The 13369-nt window shown below is 38.6% G+C and overlaps 2 protein-coding genes across 2 annotated transcripts; both read right to left on the bottom strand.

Moving 5' to 3' along the window:
• Positions 1 to 469: 469 nt before the first annotated feature.
• Positions 470 to 1759, bottom strand: LOC135796624 (uncharacterized). The gene is made up of 5 exons (XM_065308722.1): positions 1622 to 1759; positions 1428 to 1557; positions 1171 to 1368; positions 1034 to 1118; positions 470 to 978 (listed from the first exon to the last, which is right to left on the bottom strand). Exons 1-5 carry the CDS (start codon positions 1689 to 1691, stop codon positions 691 to 693), a joined length of 771 nt encoding a protein of 256 aa, XP_065164794.1. The 5' UTR covers positions 1692 to 1759; the 3' UTR covers positions 470 to 690.
• A 44-nt stretch (positions 1760 to 1803) lies between these two features.
• Positions 1804 to 12875, bottom strand: LOC135796622 (uncharacterized). The gene is made up of 7 exons (XM_065308721.1): positions 12430 to 12875; positions 8559 to 8810; positions 7447 to 8368; positions 7215 to 7379; positions 4395 to 6904; positions 2198 to 4329; positions 1804 to 2143 (listed from the first exon to the last, which is right to left on the bottom strand). The coding sequence occupies exons 2-7, from the start codon at positions 8801 to 8803 to the stop codon at positions 1998 to 2000; spliced, it is 6120 nt and encodes a 2039-aa protein (XP_065164793.1). The 5' UTR covers positions 8804 to 8810; positions 12430 to 12875; the 3' UTR covers positions 1804 to 1997.
• Between the last annotated feature and the right edge of the window lie 494 nt (positions 12876 to 13369).

Here is a 13369-nt window from a genome sequence, read left to right as displayed (position 1 = left end):
ATTTCGCAAACAAAAGGACGGACTACTGGGTTACGGCTATTTTTGGCAAACATCATATAGCCTGCATATGTAAACAAGGAAACTATATTGATTCCCGTGGCGACCATCCCGAAAAAGCGACCGGGTGGCCAATGAATACACACGTTCATCGCACGAAACGAGTTGCTATTCTTCTTTTGATACGCCAAAAGAGCCGAAAACATAATTGTATCGATTGGCGATGGTCTACAACGCTCGCAAGGGAAGATTTCTCCATCTTTGCGCTGATTAATTGTAAAGTATCCTTGTGATTTTACAAGGGGTAAAAAGTTTTGATGGTGTATTAGTTAAAATCCTCCCTCGTAGAGGGCGCTAGTAAGTATTACTCTTCAAACTTCGCCAATTCGCAATAAATTTTTACCTGCGTATTATTTTAGTAAAAATTTAATTATCTACTATCGTCTTATTTCTTAAGTTTATTATGTGTCAATTGTATTAATAAAATTCGCATTTTTATTTTTAAGAAATGAAAATTGCTAATAATACACTTAAGCGCCATCTATTATTGAATTATTTAACTATAAATGTGTCTACCTATTTTCATATCTTATTAAATCGTAATTTTAAAAAATTTTACTATTATCTCAAAACCAAAACATCAAACATATAACAATTATAACTTTTACCCAAAAAGAAATGTCGTATTTTACTTTACAAATCCGTTTTAAGGTTAACCTGTTGTTTGTCTCGTAAACGTTGGGCGTTTTCATACAATTCCAATTCTATATTACACGACTTCAAGATAATTCCGATACCCTCTTCCCAAGATGCGCGTACCTCAAAATTTCTGCTCACCAGCTGCTTTACAAGCCATCCGACTAACTCACTAAATGCTTTCCTGAACATATCTGTGTTGATGGTGCCCTTAATAATATTATCCATCTGTTTGCTCACTAAACCGGACATTCGTTCGCCAATTGATAAGCCAGTTATCACAAACTAAAAAACAGCCACAATTCAACTAAAGAAGTAATTAATATTCCTATATACTAACCTTTGGGTCTATGGTTGGTATTGCGGTAACAGTAAAGTCTGATACAGCAAGCACTACTCCTTCAACATCAAACGCCATTTTGAAACTAAAAATTATTCACATTGTTTAAAAATTTACTCAGCATCAATGTTCTTTACTCGATATTTCCGGTGCCAATCAAATCGGTGATTCCCACAAGTCTGCTATTAAAATCGTACAGACTCGTCACACGAAGTTCGTGCAACTTGAATGTATAATTAATAATTACTTCGAAATGTTCATTGATTGTCAGATCCGCAGTCGCATCAAAATTACTGATACCCGCAATGGTGAGCTCGCTCAGATTGTAATTACCGCTGGAATTTCATATAAAAATATTCGATTTAATCATAAGAAATAAATTGGTTATACTTACGCAAACATAGGCCACTCAACTGGCAAATTAATATCCGGTAAATGAATTTCCGCAAATGGTGGTATTCCCAATTCTTCAAAACCATTGTTAATCACATCTTTCAAACAATCGATTAGGTCCTCAAATTGTGCTGTACAAATAATAATTATTGATTAACATTAAAAAGGTTCTTATTTATATTTCTGACAACTCACGAATCTCCTCTGCGTTGATTCCTCCGATTAACAGTAAAACAAAGGTAAAATATTTAATAAGGTGTGACATGTTTACAGACTACCTGATTCCAACAACTACTGGTTGTTAACGTGTACAAATCAATTAGATTCTTATCAGACACAAAAATTAATCTTGATAAGTCTAGAGATTTGATAACGTGTTTGATTAATGAACAACTTTACTTTATTTTCGAATATAATCATCAATGACGCAATAAAATCTAAATTTTTTCAACAATTATATAATGTAACATTTAACACTACAGGTAGAACATCGATTGATAACATTTTATTAAAAATATACGCCTATTTATTGTCGCCTATCTTCTATCACCCTTTGAATCAATTCCTACACTTAAGCTATGCATTTCTGCGGTTGAATTACCCCGCCAGGTCCTGGCAATGATGTGTTTCCATTGTTTAAGAATTCATCGACACGTTTGGCGGCCTGTCGACCTTCGGATATTGCCCAGACGACTAAACTTTGACCACGGCGACAATCTGCAACAGATTCATAATAATATTGTGATAATAAAATAGATAAATCAAGTTTACCGCCAGCAGCAAAGACGTTTGAACAACTTGTTAGATACTCATTGGCTTGGAAGTTGGACCGCGCATCCAGTTTGAGTTCCAGCTGATTACCAATAGCCCTTTCTGGACCTAGGAATCCCATGGCAAGTAGAACCAAATCAGCTTTGTATACTTTCTCAGTGCCTGGCATTTGTTTCATCTCCCATCGACCGCTATCGTCTTTCACCCATTCAACGTTAATCGTACGCACACCACAAACATGGCCGTTACCATCATCTAAGAACTCCTGTGTCAGTGTGCTAAACACACGTGGATCAGCACCATGCCTCACTTTGACTTCATCATGTCCGTAATCCACGCGGAAGATGCGCGGCCATTGTGGCCAGGGATTATCAGCGCCACGTTTTGGTTTCGGTTCGGGGAGAATTTCGAATGTTGTAATTGACGCAGCGCCATGACGCAATGAAGTAGCAATACAATCACAGCCGGTATCACCACCACCAATGACAATGACATGTTTATCTTTGGCATGTGGTCCTTCGACGGTTCCGCCCAATTGACGCTTCTGCCAACTTTCTAGGAATTCCATCGCGAAGTAAATTCCACCTAGTTCACGACCAGGTAATGGTAGGTCACGCGGCCATGTTGCACCCGTGCATAATACAACGGCGTCATTTTCTTCGCAGAGGTCTTTCGCCGAAATGTCTTTACCCACATTGACGTTGGTTTGGAATATGATACCTTCAGCTGCGAGCAGATCTACTCTTCGCTGTACTACAGTCTTGCTAAGTTTCATCGTCGGAATACCATATTGCAATAATCCACCAATTCTGTCATTGCGTTCGAACACAGTCACCAAATGACCGCTTTTGTTAAGCTGCTGAGCGCAAGCTAGACCAGATGGACCGGAACCAACAATGGCGACACGTTTTCCACTTCGGATGGGTGGCAATTGCGGTTGGATCCATCCGTTTTCAAACGCATGATCAATAATGGCACATTCAATGTTTTTAATGGTAACTGCGGGTTCACTAATGCCCAATACGCAAGCAGCTTCACAAGGAGCAGGGCAAACACGCCCGGTGAACTCAGGGAAATTATTAGTTTGCAATAAATGATTCAAAGCCTGCTGCCATTGATTCTGGAATATTAACAGGTTCCATTTTGGAATGATATTACCCAACGGGCATCCATGACTGTTTGATTGACAGAAAGGCACACCACATTCCATGCATCTCGCTGCTTGTACCCGCAATCCTTTACGGACATGCTGAAAGTTGTAAATTTCATCCCAATCCTTGAGACGTTTCTCCGGTGGCCTATACATGACAGTTTCACGTTGATACTTCATAAAACCTCGTGTTTTATCTAAAGCTCTCTCGGCATTTTTAACCTCTACCGATACATTCGGTACAGCATCTTCTATATCTTGAATTTTCGGCTCTGCGCCATTACCATTCATAACACCATTGGTCTTAACCTCTTTGGTAACCAACGCACCTTCTTTGATAGCACGCTGGTAATCATAAGGGAAAACTTTAACGAATTCCTTCACCTTCGCATCGAAATCATCGAGGATTTTCTGCGCGACTAGACTACCCGTATTCTCGACAAATTCCTTTAGTAAATTCTTAACTAATTCTATATCTTCAGCTATTTCCAATTTGCATAGCTCCACCATTTCATGATTACATTTGGCTTTGAAGGTACCATCAATGTCCCAAACGTAGGCGATACCACCGGACATACCAGCAGCAAAGTTGCGACCAGTCAAGCCCAGAATCAAAACCGTCCCACCCGTCATGTATTCACACCCGTGATCACCTACACCTTCAACCACAGCCGTAGCACCCGAATTACGAACGGCGAAACGTTCGGATGCTATGCCACGCATGAATGCCTTACCACTTGTAGCACCATACAAACAAACATTACCACAAATAACATTCAGATGAGATTCAAAAGGTGACACCTTCGGAGGGTAGATTATAATGGTACCACCTGATAATCCCTTACCGACGTAATCATTCGCATCACCTTCTAGGGTACAAGTGATGCCTTTGGCTAAGAACGCACAGAAACTCTGACCAGCAGATCCTGTTAAATTGATATTGATGGAGTAACCATCTGGGAGACCCTCCTCGTGATATTTCCTGGAAATTACAATAAAAAAACATTATGGTTTTACCAAACAATAAAAAATGGTAAAATTTAATACTTGGATATGTGATAGCTGAGAGTGCTTCCAAACGCCCTGCATTCATTGTGTATCTTCATCGCAATGGATACACTCTTAGTGGCGCCATCTATAACCCCCGCTGCTTGCTTAATCAACTCGTTATCCAATCGCTGTTCTAGCTGGAAGTCCTGTTTGTTTGATCCACCCTTTATATTCACACCAGGACGCATGTGCAGCGCATTCTGCAGAATCAAATTCAGATTCAAAAGTTTCGCTTTTGTATTCCCTGTTTCCAGAGGTTTCAAAAAGTCAGTGCGTCCAATCAACTCCTGGTAAGTGCGCACACCTATAGCCGCCATGTGCACACGCACCTCCTCAGCAACCATAAACAAATAATTGATAACATGTTCCGGTTGTCCAGTGAATTTTTTCCTCAGAATAGGATCCTGTGTAGCGACACCTACAGGACATGTGTTCAAATGACATTTCCTCATCATGGTACAACCGAGGACAATTAGTGGTGCGGTACTGAATCCGATTTCATCTGCGCCTAAGCAAGCAGCAACCACAACATCAAAACCTGTACGAATTTGTCCATCAGCCTGCAGGACAATACGTGATCGTAGATTATTCAAAACCAGCACCTGATGGGTCTCAGCAACACCCAACTCCCATGGTAAACCTGCGTTTTTGATACCAGTCCAGCTACTGGCACCAGTACCACCATCATGACCGGAAACAACAATATGTTCGGCTTTACCTTTGGCCACACCGGATGCAACCACACCAACACCCACTTCGGAAACAAGTTTCACCGAAATCCTCGCGTCTGGATTAGCACACTTCAAATCGTAAATCAACTCAGCCAGATCCTCAATTGAATAGATATCGTGATGTGGTGGCGGGGAAATCAACCCGACACCAGCAACCGAATGTCTTGTTCTTGCAATATCAACCGTAACTTTATTTCCTCCTAATTCACCACCTTCACCTGGTTTGGCACCCTGCGCCATTTTGATTTGCAAATCATCCGCATGCGCCAGATATGAAGATGTCACTCCAAATCGCCCAGACGCAACTTGTTTGATAGCTGATCGCTTCTCAGAATCTAAATATCTCTCCGGATTCTCACCACCTTCACCGGTATTACTCTTGCCTCCTATTTTATTCATAGCCAACGCTAGCGATTGATGTGCTTCAATACTAATCGATCCGAAACTCATCGCACCAGTCGCAAATCTCTTAACAATCTCAGCTGCAGATTCTATTTCAGATAATGGTAACGGTTGGTCCAGTTTACGCAACTCCAAACGACCACGCAACATGCAATTACGCACCGATTCCATGTTAGACTCGCAGAATTTCTCATAAGCACTTTTACTCTTGTTAGTTGCCGCCTCCTGCAACGCTGCGATACTTGCAGGTTCATTCAGATGTTTCTCACCACCAGCTCGCCAATGGTAATTGCCTATATCCCTCAAAATACGTGAATCTATCGCTAGTTGATACGCATTTCTATGTCTTTCAAAAGCTTCCCCTGATAAAATCTCCAAAGTAACTCCTCCAATCCTAGACGGAGTATTTTTAAAACACTTATCAACAACATCATCAGCCAAACCAACAGCTTCGAAAATTTGCGCTCCTTTGTATGACTGCAGTGTAGAAATACCCATTTTCGCCATTACTTTATTGATACCAGTCTGCATAGCGGTTGCATAGTTGTTAAACACAACCTCATCAGTATACATTGCATCAAGCACGCCATTTTCCCTCAAAGACCTCGCTAGTTCCAAAGGTAAATACGGACAGATAGCATCTGCGCCATAACCTAACAAAACACAAATATGGTGCACCTCACGAGCCTCTGCTGTTTCGACAACCAGCGCCACCTTCATCCTCGCACGGGTTTCAATCAAATGATGATGAACAGCACCAAGCGATAGTAAACTGCTAATTGGCACACGATTCTCGCATGCACGACGATCAGACAACACCAAAATTTGATTCTTTTTGCTTGCTTCATTGGCCTCATCACATATCTCCTGCAAACGTGTCAACATCCCTGACGGTCCCAATGCTACATCATAGGTGGTATCAATGACTTTCGTTGTCCAATCACGATGCGTCGTCAGTTTCAACACTTCTAAATTATGTATAGACATAATCGGTTGTCTCAACCATAATCTATGCACGTGCTTAGCACTGGGCTCCAGAATATTCTTCTGTGGCCCAATGGGACACTCCAAAGACATAACAACTTTTTCTCGGAATGGATCAATAGGCGGATTAGTAACTTGCGCGAAAAGCTGCTTGAAGTAATCGTATAACAAAGGAGTAAACTGCGAGAGACAAGCAAGTGGCACATCGTTACCCATCGAGCCTAGGGCTTCCTTTTTATCGTTCAACATTGGCAACAATAGCATGCGTATGGTTTCGGTGGTGTAGTTATACATCGATAAACGTTTATCGCTTAGACCACTCGGCGCGTATGTTGCTTCCGGCGGGTGACCGGCTTCCAAGTGAGCCTTACGAAGATCATCCATTGTGATCTAATAAAGAAATCATAGATAATAAAATGTTATACCTAACACATTGTAACCAACGCAAAAATCAAAATATTTAACGAGAAACATGCGCGAAAACAGCTTAAAACTAAAAATTTGGACGTTGTCGTTGTCCTGGGAATCAAATTCAAAGCTACACAATCAACGACTACGATCACTCACCATCTGCGGACGCCATTTTAATCACATGCAAAGAAATAAATTCGCAATGTCATTATATGAAATTTTCGTGATTATAGGTTATATATCCTTAACCTAATCTATGTATATTTATAAAACATAACCTAGAATATACCTGTTCGTTTAACCAATCAGTATGTGGTCGTGATTGGGCAATGTGTTGCTTCAGAGCGACATCTTGAATGAAACTCTTCTCTTCAGTATCCACCAATAACATCCTACCAGGTTTAAGGCGGCTTTTCAGCACTACTTCAGCAGGATCCACATCGTAAACACCAACCTAACCAATAAATTAAATAAAATTGTTTAATATTTAATTATTATTAATAAATATAAACAATTAATACCTCACTAGCCATTATCATGGTGTTATCTTTGGTTAGATAAAACCTCGATGGTCGCAAACCGTTACGATCCAAGATGGCGCCGATGTAGCGTCCATCAGTGAACGAAATCAAAGCAGGACCATCCCATGGTTCCATGGTACACGCAGCCCAATGGTAATAATTCCTTTTCTCTTCAGACATTGTTGGATCATTCTGCCATGCTTCCGGTACCATTGTCATAACAGCTTCCGGTAGGGATCTTTTACCCGCGTGTACCAAAAACTCCAAAACACAATCAGCCGATCCGGAATCGGATAAATTCGGTTCTACAACCGGGTACAACTTCTGAAGATCATCCCCGAATTCATCGCTGTGCATAACACCCTCCCTGGCTTTCATACAATTGACATTACCACGCAGTGTGTTGATTTCGCCATTGTGGGCCAACATACGCAGAGGATGTGCACGCTCCCAACTCGGAAAAGTATTCGTAGAAAACCTCGTATGGACCAATGCAAGATAAGTTTCAAACATAGGTTCACTCAGGTCCAAGAAATACGTCCATAATTGATCGCTGGTCAATTGTCCCTTGTAGACAATGATGCGTCTGCTCAGCGAGCAGACATAGAAGCGTTTGCCAGGTGCTGGTATGGTATGCGTGCCGCGTTTACGCAGCACGAAGATTTTCGTATCAAAATCAGCTTCGCTAATCGCCGCATTCGATTGCACGAATACCTGCCGCATAAACGGTTCGGAATTCCGCGCGACTGTACCAATCGTTGAGGAATCAGTTGGTACCGTGCGCCATGCAATGACAGACAGGCCAATCTCTTGCGCCAAGGCCGCAAACTTCGATTCGGATTCATGGTGGTGTAATTTGTCTAAGTAGAATATACCGGTGGCGTATTTTCCAAACGATGGCAGTTGCACATTGTCGGAATCTCTGAAATATGTCGTTCTATAAATAACGCAAATCGTCCCGAACTTTTCGCTATCACGTGCCGACTACATGTGTGTCGTTGTAGGTCATGTGTTGCGAAATGTTTTTAAATGTTTATTGCTAGACTAGTCAAATAAACAAAGATTATCTAATTCGACACTATTTGCTTGCGCAATCATATTGATCGACTTACTTTAGTCGAGCGTGATAGAAATCATGCGGAATGGCGGCCAAGATGCCGGCACCATCACCGGTGTCATTGTCGCAGGCGCATGCGCCGCGATGGTTCATCGAGATGGATAATCGCTGCGCATCGCGCACGATTTTATGCGATCGGCGGCCATCGATGGAGACAATAAAACCGACACCGCAAGCGTCTTTCTCAAACGACGGATCGTACAAGCCTTGTTTGGGTGGCCCTTGCCACGATTCAGCCATAAGTTCACTAGAAATCATTGAAAATTACAATTTAAAGGCATAAATCCACTAGAAATCAATAAAAAAACACAATTTTACTTCGTAACTACTACGCATGCGCAGTAAAACCTTTTTATATTACTTAAATAAATGTATTTATTACGTAACACAGAATTTATTGATGTTATCACGCATATTTCCGAATGTAATAGCAATCATTTAATTTTTTCAATGAATTATTATTATTATTATTATTATTTTTATTATGGCCACACTTGATGGCGTATTTAGGTCAGCGCCGATTGTTTGATTATGTTTAATCATTTTATTAACGCTTGTTAGTTTGGCATCAATTGCATATTTACGCTGAATAAATACAAGAAAGCAATATTCGCACTCATGTTTACTTTTTCCTATGATAATGTGTGACTGGTTGCCTATAGTAAGCAAATGTAAACATCACTAACCTCGAAATTCAAAGAAAAAAGAATAAATTTGTGACTTTTTTTGAAAAGAAAACGTTTGCAATATTTTGTTTGTTTACATGCGACTCTTATCTCAACGAGTTGTTTTACGAGCGTCTAGCCAAACCGGCAGTCAGGCAGTGCACACGTTATTAAATCGATAACAAGCGCCAACCAATGACTCGTAATTACATACAGCGTACTTAACCCAATAACATACTGTATGTAAAATGGGAAATTAAAGCAATAAAACTAATCAAATAGACATAAGCATTAATGACGCACAAAAAACCTACTAATTAATGTTCGGGTGTTGTTAATTGATTTAGCGTGTAATTAGATTTTGACCTGTGATTCAAAACTCTAATACTACCAACACTTGTTTTGTTTACGTGCGCTGTGTGTGCACGTTTCGCCATAAAACGAAAACGTGATATAGAGAAGTCGATCGTGTTACAAAGTTCTCCAAAAAATTCCGAACGCGCGCGTGCTATTTATTTTCAAGCACGAGATTTGTTATTGCTAAACATCAATTTCAACTCAATCAAAATGGATTTTGTTTTTTGTTACAGCTGTCAAAATGACATGAATAAATAATTTGTAATATGAATTGTAATTGCGATTAGAAATTTTATTCGTTTTAAAGCACGCAAACAATTCACTTACGTCAATCATCTGCTACGGATCTCATCATATCTTATTTATGGAAAATTTTAGGGTGATTGGAATTACAATTGACGTAAGTAAATTGTTTTGTCTTTTTATTTCACATAGTTACTATGATGCAGTGTATATTTGGTTGCATAACTCATGAAAAATCAATTTTCGTAAAAAAACGCTAAAAATCACTCTGTATAAATATGATTAATGTTAATATTAGTCATTAACAATTACCATTCATTCGTTTATTGTAATTCGCAGTTTGAAACATGCACACACCGCATGTAACCCGAGTAAAACAAATAAGCGTCAATCACACGCCGATAACATTCCTCCGCTGAGAAAACATCAGCACTTTAGCGAAACATAAGTATCCCCATACATTTAATAATATTTATACAGCTACTTAAATTTACATAAAACCTTGATCGTGACCAATTAATTGGTGTGGACTCAATTCTCAATGTAAACACGTTCGCCGGTGAATGAATGCGAGCGCATATTGTCTCGGGTTACGTAAGAAACGTGGACATTTAAAACACCGACAACCAACACTCACGCATTCGTTATTTCTTATGATAAACCAAACAATAGATAACACAACTTGAATAATAGCATCGTTATGTAGTTGAAATTCTAAAAATAGTTTTCGTTATTTGTGTGTGAGTAATAAAACTAAAATTTTGAAGCATTTAAATTGTAAATAGGGAAAGTAGCCATATTTGGACCATTTTTATATTTTTCGATTTATAGAGCCACATATAAACTGTCAATAAAAATTAAGTAGCGGAAAAGTAACTCACAAGGCTTACCAACAAAATGATATTTTTGGTTTAAGTAAAAATTATACTTATAACCCTCAAATTTCAATTTAAAAATTGTTTTTGGTCCAAATTAAGAAACCGGTTTCCTAAATTGGACCGCGCGGTTTCCTAAATTGGACCATGCTTTTTTAACGGCAATTGACACAATAGTAAATTTTAGATTTAGAACTGACACAAGCACATTTTGTATAAACCAAAGTGCGGCATTTCATACACTGGATCATTTCGAAGATTTGTGCTCGTCCACAAGCTTTTCTAAGAGATCAAAAATGATATACGTTTTCCTGTAAAACCCGGTGCCTGTCTCCGGTCCAACTTGGGCAGCTTGAAGAATTTTTATTTAATGATCAACGACAATCTTAATATAACATAACCTCTCCAAATTAATACTATAAATTATAGATAAATAAATAAGCTTTCTGATGATATAATTATAATCGTGAAATCTAACATTTAAACAGCTTGACAGCTTATGCACTTACGTCGTTATAATAGATTTGATAATCAAGGATACAAAAAGTTGTTGTTACGACGAAAGCACGCGGCAAGTTTTAACCCAAATAGTTGCATCAATTGTTTATAAATACAGAGTAAAACAAGGGGCCTGTCTATTTTGCAAAAACATCAACAGTCCGCGGATATCGTGGTGGTCCAACTTAGGCGCTGGTCCAAATTATGCTACCTTCCCTATGAAGAGTTATCGTGAAATAACGTTAAAATTTTAATTTTTTAATTGGAAAATACAACGTAGTAGTTATCACGTTATCACGAGGTGATGATACATCGAGTAATAAAAAATAAACGAAATATTGGGATTTTACGTGGATTAGTATCTGTTTAATCTTTTGTAAGCTAGTAATAAACTTAATTATTCTTGTAAAAATACCGGTAAATATTTCCTGAAGTCTAAATATGAATTCCGCGTCGCTCAGTTGTATTCACTTGTGTTATGTTTAAATGATTTTGTTGTAACGCAACGTGCACCCCAACAAATTAGCTGAAAAATCGTGCTTAAGTTATAGAAATTTGCATTGCAATTTGTAGGGATGTTGGGATCATAATTACAACAATATTTCAAATGTTACCATCGATGTCATGTCTTTAAAAAAATATTCTAGCTCATAATTGCTAGAAATGAAAATATTTTTCATAGTTACACAGAAAAAATTAATATAAACCAACCAAATTGTTCATATTTCGTTGTTATATGGAATTTATCGATAAATCAAGGCCATATTGTATTGTTAAACCGCAAAAATCAATTTTTATTAAATAAAAGTCCTAATAATTATGTTTAATGTTGAAATATGTAATTTTAGGTTATTAACGTGTTTAAAATACTATTTTTCACACTAATGTGTAAAATATCATTTCTTGAACAACTTGTTGCTTATTTTTAAAGAAAATATATAAAATTACGCGTATAACTGTGTGAAATCGATACTGTACACATAAAATACGATAAATAACCGATAAATCATGTGTGTTACACCCTGCAATGCGATAACGCATGAATGATATAATTTTATAATGTTATCTCTACTATAACATAATTTCGTAGAGGAAATAAATATTGTCGCACACAATTTCAATGAAATCATGAATGAACTGCATTTGTATTCTACCCGTACACATAAATATTAATAAAACGTTTTATTTTTTAATTTTTAATATAAATATATTAAAATTAAGACAGTACCTTAACGTAGCCCAGAATTAAATAATGTTCCCTCCTCAAACGACACAACAAATCGATTCTCGCACGTTGTGTGCTCCCAAGGGCCTCAAGGTTTAAGGTCTATGACAGTTTTTTCAAGGGTTGCGACAGTGTCCAACACAAAGAGTCTAGACACAGTGTAAAGTGAAAATCGCGTTTTAACTTCCCGAAAGTCTACCGGTTATTTTTAACTCCGGACAGTGTGACACATGCGAGAGAGATTCCACGCCACAATTTGCATTCGATTATTCGGATGATTGACAACAATTATCGAAAGACGTGAATGCGACTGCAGGCGTGGGACACGGTTCAGACTGGCGCAGACTCGCGTCAAGCACTGAATGACGAGCGATGGAGCGGTAACGACGGAATTAACTAAAAACGTTTCGGATTCTCTGATTGCTGGTCGAACGCAACAACCAAAACACATGCGACTTGCGACCAACGTGAATCGCGGCGGCTCATGTCGTCGGTCGGTTGCATGCGTCGGCGGCGTTCGTGTAAAGTCGACGCTTTTGTGACGACGTTTTGAAAATGCGCGAGCTGCAGACATTATCGATTTATTTACGGCGCGTTTATTCATGCCACACATACGCTACGCACGCCTGTTACAACTTTTAACTCATATTTCGTTGTGTATGTCGCGCGCGTGCAGTAATCTACTTCGTTTTATTGCAGTCATAGAAGGTTAAACTAGTTTACTTGTTTGGAATTTACAGAAACATAACCTAAAAATGTAAAGTATCTATATGCATAGGTGCAACGTGTATGTTTGGTTGCATATATTAATTTTCAAACACATACGCATATCTTATACAAGTTTTTCTCATGATTTGTTGTGAATATCGCGCATATGTAGCAATAAAAAATGATTTATTGCAGTAATAGAAGGTTAAATTAGTTGCATTCTACTTGAAATTTA

This window comes from Atheta coriaria, unplaced genomic scaffold (assembly GCF_025399875.1).
Source record: "Atheta coriaria isolate IRGN ID8LTWV9N9 unplaced genomic scaffold, Caltech_Dcor_3.1 hic_scaffold_7_pilon, whole genome shotgun sequence".
NCBI lineage: Eukaryota > Metazoa > Arthropoda > Insecta > Coleoptera > Staphylinidae > Dalotia > Dalotia coriaria.
This window is presented reverse-complemented; position numbering and strand designations above follow the sequence as displayed.

Bases quoted from the DNA above. Each gene is read 5' to 3' on its own strand.
- LOC135796622 (XM_065308721.1), bottom strand. From the start codon at position 8,803: ATGGCTGAATCGTGGCAAGGGCCACCCAAACAAGGCTTGTACGATCCG. The intron at 8,369-8,558 runs GTAAGTCGATCA...GACATATTTCAG, and splicing joins TTCTATCACGCTCGACTAAA to AGATTCCGACAATGTGCAAC. The intron at 4,330-4,394 runs GTATTAAATTTT...TGTAATTTCCAG, and splicing joins CTCAGCTATCACATATCCAA to GAAATATCACGAGGAGGGTC.
- LOC135796624 (XM_065308722.1), bottom strand. From the start codon at position 1,691: ATGTCACACCTTATTAAATATTTTACCTTTGTTTTACTGTTAATCGGA. The intron at 1,119-1,170 runs GTAAAGAACATT...AATAATTTTTAG, and splicing joins ATTGGCACCGGAAATATCGA to TTTCAAAATGGCGTTTGATG. The intron at 979-1,033 runs GTTAGTATATAG...GCTGTTTTTTAG, and splicing joins TACCAACCATAGACCCAAAG to TTTGTGATAACTGGCTTATC.